The sequence below is a fragment of the Polistes canadensis genome, unplaced genomic scaffold (genome assembly GCF_001313835.1).
Source record: "Polistes canadensis isolate GaletaPanama2010 unplaced genomic scaffold, ASM131383v1 scaffold_80, whole genome shotgun sequence".
In the NCBI taxonomy this organism is placed as follows: Eukaryota; Metazoa; Arthropoda; class Insecta; order Hymenoptera; family Vespidae; genus Polistes; species Polistes canadensis.
In genome coordinates this window covers 553,498-560,082 of record NW_014569627.1, presented here as the reverse complement: position 1 = coordinate 560,082, position 6,585 = coordinate 553,498, and the positions used below count along the sequence as shown (strand labels likewise).

Genomic DNA, 6,585 nt, shown 5'->3' with positions numbered 1-6,585 from the left:
TATGTGTGTGCGTGTGTGTATATATACAAACCTTATCCTGTGTATATATATAATATGAATTATTTATTAACGAGAATCTGTAAGTTTTGAGCATTTCATAATGTGTCATGTGTAGTGAAAATTATGTCATTGCATTACAACCAGATATGTATCATTAAATGTTTCATTTATTTACTTTAGACACGTTTATTTGTTAACTAATTTTCAGTATTAAATATGCCAAGACGATGACGCAGATTACGGCGTTAAGACATAAAACATTTATGGAGGAAACAAAAAAAAATGAAGAATCTTTTATTATTCGTTCGCGTCTTTGAGTAAAATTAATTATTATTTGCATAATTTCTCTCTCGTAAGAAGAGAATATACCTAAATGCTGTTTTTTGCGCGTTTTTTAATAGTATACAATAATATTGATAATGGATTCTATAATTCTATATTCAAATGGTTTTGTTTTTTTACGTAATATTTCTTTATCCATTACTTTCAACGTTATTATTATTCTATTAAAATTTGATTAAACACGTACAGACATTATTGGAATAAAATAAACTATGCCCGGTAATAGTAATTTTGTAATAAGAGATCTAGGATAGTAACTTATTAATGCTGTTCATTTACAATTATTTTCTGTTTCATTCTAACCGATGTTTAAATAATCCTGGTTTTATCTTACACATAAAGTCAAAAAAAAATGATTAAGTTTAAATAGTAATTTATTGTAGGATACTATAGTTTACAAAACGATGCACAGATTTCGATATACTCATTGATATTTCATTGGGATAAATATAAATGCCATAAGGTATTTTTTTGTATTCTACGTTCTTGACAAGAATTGTTACCAAACATTTGTATACCGATTCTTTGATTAGTCAAAATGAATTAATTAATTTCAAACAAAAAAATTATCTAAATGTGAAGTAGTATGAACATTGATCGATTTGTATGTTGTATATAAAGAGAATATCTTGAAAATACTTGTTAATCGATTAAAACGCACGCCGTGAAATTAAATCATTTGCTTGATCTCACTTATTTCTAGATTATTTTAATGATTTCATTGCAAAGATTTTAATGAAATGGATTTATGTAAATCGTGCAGTAAGTAAGATTCCTGTTTTGATGTGACATTGAAATTTATTGATACAGATTTATAGCTGCATCACGCATAAAGAAACGCTTCATCCGAATATATCGACAAATAATTTGTTTGAAATTAACAATAATATTAATAACGATTATAATGATAATAATTTACTACTTTACATTTTGTACAGTCAATATAACATAGCATGTTTTCTGGTAAATGTGCAAAGCATTTTCCAGTTGTGATGTTAACGCTATAGATTTCGCAGAGAAAAAAAAGGAGGAGAGATGCTGTAATTACAAGAAATTAAGTAGTGTGAAATTTGTGTCACGTTGTATTTGTTATGAAAAAAAAGTCATTCACAGTATTAAAAAAAGAAAAAAAAACATGTATCGCTGTTAGAGTATGGACGAAAATTTGCCTAAATGTGTTAACGACGCTAGCGAAATAAAATTACAAATAAAATAATAAAATTACAAAAGCAAGCATAAAATAGATAAAAGAGGCACAAACTGTAAAAAAAAAGAAAAGAAGATTCATATGAAAAAACAAATGAACGCGGCTAGAAACGATGAAGATTACATAAAGAATTTTATGCAAGAATTATGTGTAAAAAGATGAATAAGAAACTAATTCCTAATTATCAGATTATAATGATTATAATAATAATAATAATCTTAATATCGTAGTTATTGCTAACGCTGTTACTATTACTACTATTACTACCATTGCTGCTACTGCTACTGCTATTAATTATTATTATTATTACTATCCTAGTATTATTAAAACTATCGCCACTATTATTATTATTATTATTATTATTATTATTATTTTATTATTATTACACATCTATCATTAATATTACTAACATTATAAATTGTCCTTGTAATTTTTATATGCCAAGTGTATACTTTAAATAAGATAATGGTGTAAAATGTGGAAACGAATCTGCATATACAAACACAACACAACATAAATATGCACTTTTTCAAAAAAGAAAAGAGCATTGAAGTAACTACGTTAACTAAACTATGAATTATAAATATTGTATAAGACGGTAAATAATAATTATTATTATTATCATTACTACAGATACCATTAATCAAATAAGCTAACTCTTTAATCCATTTGTCTACGAATTTACGAATCCGATTTTTTATTTGTATAGAAGAAAGTCAACATATTTGTTTTTTTTATAATTTTCCATTGATATCATTTCTTTATTAATCTTCATCAAGGAAAAACAATTTATAAACAAAATTGGAAGTTTGCATATATATATTACAAAAAAAAAGACAAGATATTTTTCAATATTCATTAACGATTGTCCTTTAAAACGAAAGAAAATAATGTTAGAACATCCAACTCCTCGCAGATGCGTCATGGAAAAAGAAATTGAATATATTTTCCGTTTTTATACCTAAAAAAAGATCATCTTAAGTATATACTAAAGTCTTAAGACATCCTTTAGACTCATAATCGTGACTTAAGACAATTTTAAAATCACGCTTCAAACAATTTTAATCCTTTGATTACTTGGAAACTTGGAAACTTTTTACTCAAACTAAGCGCGCCATCGTAAATTTGAAATCCTACGATTACGTCACGAATACCTATCCTACTCTGTGAACTTGGAGAGCGTATAGTGGTAGGAGGCGTAAGTGGTGGGGATAAGCAGAGTAAACTTGCCACACCCCTCTTTAATAACAATCTTTTTTCAGATAACTGTACCTTTATGAACAATCAGAAAGATAAGATAGATTCAGAAAAGGGCTAGGTCTCCCAATTCATGAAAGTCATTTTAAATACAAACTACAAATGTATAATGTTTTAAAAGATAATTTTCGTCGAATAAACTAGTCCAGATCATCTCGAGCATCAAACTTAAGAACAAGCAATGAATACAACCTATTTTATCTTATTCGATCTTAATATGTTTTATAGATAACATTAAAAAATATATTTTTTTTAAGTTTGTTTATATTCTAGATTTGAAACAAGTTTCTGTGTTTCAAAATAATTATAATTACGTCATTGCTCTCGAATAACATGTGAAACATTGTAGATGAACATCTCTTTCAAATTCACGAAAATAACAAGAGATCAAAATGTTCGATATTTCCTTTCCTAAAACTTTATATTTTATATTAATATCGATCATTTTCACAGTAAAATCTGAAGAATATGACTTTTGCCCGAAATCCGATGAAATTATGAGAACCGAGGAAAATTGTGGAAATTTCGAACGTTTATCGAACAAACGGTTGGAGGTTATTAACGATACGATGGTGGGTTGAAAAGTTTTGAGCTTCAATTAAAAGGAAACATTTATTATACAAACAATTGTTTCTATATTAGGATCTAAACTTTTCAGCCCACCCATGATATTATTATTGACAAATATTTTTATTTGTAACAATTTTCTTTATTTTTTATTTATTATTTAGCTATATACTATACGATGTTAATCCTCCCGAAGGTTTCAATCTAAGAAGAGATGTATACGTTCGTGTTGCTGTTTTTGTAAAGAATTTAAGTAAAAAGGATAAAAAATACGATTGGCATTTAGTCCTACCACCATGGGGTAATTTTTTCTTTTCGATTTGTTTTTAATATTAATTAATTAATCATAAATTTTTTTTTTGTAATGGACTATACAGGTGATTTGTATCATTGGCAAAGCAAAGACGTGGGTCCACAAGTATTGTTGCCATGGGGTTTATTTTTTGATATTGCAAGTTTACAAAAATATGCTCCTGTTATTGAAATGTACAAATTCTTCGAAGGTAATTTTTACTACTTACTATAATATTCATATTTATAACATAATTACATATTCATTAATTATAGAATATTCTTTGAAGAATAAAAAGACACAGTTGGATACCGTGTATATTTTACAAAACGATGAAGAAATGTTTAAAACCGGTTTATTCGTTGATAAGAACGAAGAAACAGAGTGTTCTTCCAAACTTATACGTTATAGAAAATTGAAAGAAGAGTACATCGGTTACTTTTGGAATTTTCCTAATGTCACTAGTAAACAAGTGAAATGTATTTTGTTTCATGGAACAACATCGAATCTCAAAGTTAATCTTAATCCTTCTCTTTACAGGTCAGGTGAAGCACTTGAAAGAGTTGAATTATTGTTAAAATGTTTATCAAAATATCTAACAAAATATTTGTTTTATTTAGATCTGTCATGTTTGATCATATGGAAATACCTTTGCACGATTCTTACGGTTCTAAAGATTACTGGAAGGCAAGACGTAGTATGCGTTACAATTCTGAGCTTTACAACATTGCATCTGACTTTAGAGCAAAATATTTAAATTCTACAGATAAAAATGACAATACCGAACGTCCTCTCGATTGGACCAAAGAAAAAGTTTGTTAATTTAAACATATATTTGATACATTTCATTAATTAATTCATGCATACATATTATTCAATTTTACAGAACAGTACTCTCTTATACTTTCCTAAGTATATCTAAATTTTAGAAAAAAAGAAATGCAATTGGTGGTCCGTACTTGTCAGTTCATTTGAGAAGACGCGATTTTCTTGTCGGCCGGACAAAATCGGTGCCAACGATAAAGGGAGCCGCGTTTCAGTTGGCAAACAAAATGAAAGAATACGGATTGGAATTTTTATTCGTAGCTACTGATGCAGATGAGCAAGGTCGAACAAAAAATAATTTTCGATAAGAATTTTCTATGTACTTCGTAAAAATATAAACGTATGACCGTATAATTGCATACATTTTTACAGAAATTGCTGAACTCAAGTCATACTTACCGCAAAATTCAGTTTTAAATTATGTGCCATCAAACGATGTTAAAAGAAAGTTTAAAGATGGTGGTGTCGCAATTATAGATCAAATAATTTGCTCGTATGCTAGGCAAGTACATTCAATCGCGTGATTTTAAACTATATGCATATAAATTGAAGATTATTTTTAACAGATACTTTATTGGAACGCACGAGTCAACTTTTACATTTAGGATACAAGAAGACAGAGAGATTATTGGATTTCCTCCAGAAAGAACTTTCAATCGATTATGTAAAACCAAAGAGAAGTGTTCATTCGGTGAACGCTGGGAAATAGCATGGTAATATGATTTCAAGAGATGTTGATTATTGTAATTTTTTAAGAATTCGAACGTTGATACATTTTAAAAAATATTTTACTATTAATATTAGTTAAATATATAAATGCATAATATTTCTATACTTTATATTATATATCTTTTCATATATGTAATACGTATCCTAAGTAAACTGTTTGATAGGTCTTTACAGATACTAAATTTCATTGAGATGTTGTAGGCTTACCGATTAATTCTTGTTCTCTACGAAGCTCTTGTTCTCTTTGTTGTTCCCTACCGAGAGCTTCTTTTTGTTTAATTTGTTGCAAGCGTAATGCCCGTTTCTGTAGTATAAATATTTCTCTTAAGTGAAGGTACTTACATGAAAAGAAAATAATAAAAACTTACTTTTAATTTGTAGGTCCTATCGTGTACTGTGACCATTTCCTTTTTAATATTTGTTAATTTTCCTTGATACAATTTAATGGTAGCAAACTGAAAATGCATTTAGATATATCGGGTAACCAATTTTTCTAAAATCAAAAAACAAGACCAATGTTTACCATGTTGTTTAAATCTGCATCTTCGATAACATCTTGAAACTTTTTATTATCATTTTGTATTTGATCGAGTAAAACTTCTTGCTTGTTTCTGAAGGTTAAAAAGTGATTTTATAATTAATATCACAGCAATAAGGAAAGTTAGAATTTGTTCTCTTACGTCAATTCATTTAGGTTTTCCTTGACTTTTTCCAATGATGGTTGATAAATAGACAATATTCCAGTGGCCAATTTTTCGGTAGCTTTAGAAAAGTCTACTATATTTTCAATACTGAAATATAAAGAATAAAAAATTGTAGTAGGATAATTTTTTATTTACTTTAGATAGATTTTGTTTAGAAATGCTGGATAAACAAATATGCTTAGGTGTAAATAAAAAAGTGAGGTTATCACCATACCTGTCATTTTGTGATTGAACTTTGGTCACTTCGGCTTCATCTATATCTACCATCATCTTTTATATTTTAATATTAATTATTTTATTTCTAAATACATATATCACACATTAAAAAGGTTAAAAAAGTTAAATCGCTCATTTGTATTGTGACGTTCGATTCTAAATCAGCTGATTCCTCCCACGTGTTCACACGTAATAAGTTTCTATACAGTTCAATCTTATTTGCTTTCATTTTGTCGTGGTCAAACTTATTCTTAAAAATTTTATAAATAAATATATTATTTTGTACGATATATAAAATATACAATATACTAATAGATAAATATAATAATAAAAATGTGCGATTTTATTATTTTTTATATAAGAACATTAACAAAATTGTATATATTGTTAAATGTATGAATTATAACAATAATAATAATTATTATTATTAGATTTTCTATGTGATT

At 27.3% G+C, this 6,585-nt stretch overlaps 2 protein-coding genes across 7 annotated transcripts; one reads left to right on the top strand and one right to left on the bottom strand.

The window, feature by feature from the left end:
- The first annotated feature begins 2,738 nt into the window (after positions 1 to 2,738).
- LOC106786742 (GDP-fucose protein O-fucosyltransferase 2) lies at positions 2,739 to 5,218 on the top strand. Of its 6 annotated transcripts, none has more exons than XM_014748466.1 (9): positions 2,739 to 2,747; positions 3,260 to 3,353; positions 3,538 to 3,674; positions 3,751 to 3,876; positions 3,941 to 4,205; positions 4,286 to 4,478; positions 4,595 to 4,772; positions 4,863 to 4,992; positions 5,057 to 5,218. In XM_014748466.1, exons 2-9 carry the CDS (start codon positions 3,304 to 3,306, stop codon positions 5,205 to 5,207), a joined length of 1,230 nt encoding a protein of 409 aa, XP_014603952.1. In that variant the 5' UTR covers positions 2,739 to 2,747; positions 3,260 to 3,303; the 3' UTR covers positions 5,208 to 5,218. The 6 variants fall into 6 exon arrangements, with proteins under 6 accessions (XP_014603952.1, XP_014603951.1, XP_014603950.1 ...); XM_014748465.1 differs by lacking the exon at positions 2,739 to 2,747 and adding an exon at positions 2,760 to 2,867; XM_014748464.1 differs by lacking the exon at positions 2,739 to 2,747 and adding an exon at positions 2,760 to 2,910.
- Positions 5,044 to 6,379, bottom strand: LOC106786743 (biogenesis of lysosome-related organelles complex 1 subunit 6-like). Its single transcript, XM_014748469.1, has 5 exons — positions 6,138 to 6,379; positions 5,900 to 6,010; positions 5,743 to 5,830; positions 5,588 to 5,674; positions 5,044 to 5,523 (listed from the first exon to the last, which is right to left on the bottom strand). The coding sequence occupies exons 1-5, from the start codon at positions 6,191 to 6,193 to the stop codon at positions 5,404 to 5,406; spliced, it is 462 nt and encodes a 153-aa protein (XP_014603955.1). The 5' UTR covers positions 6,194 to 6,379; the 3' UTR covers positions 5,044 to 5,403.
- Positions 6,380 to 6,585: the final 206 nt, after the last annotated feature.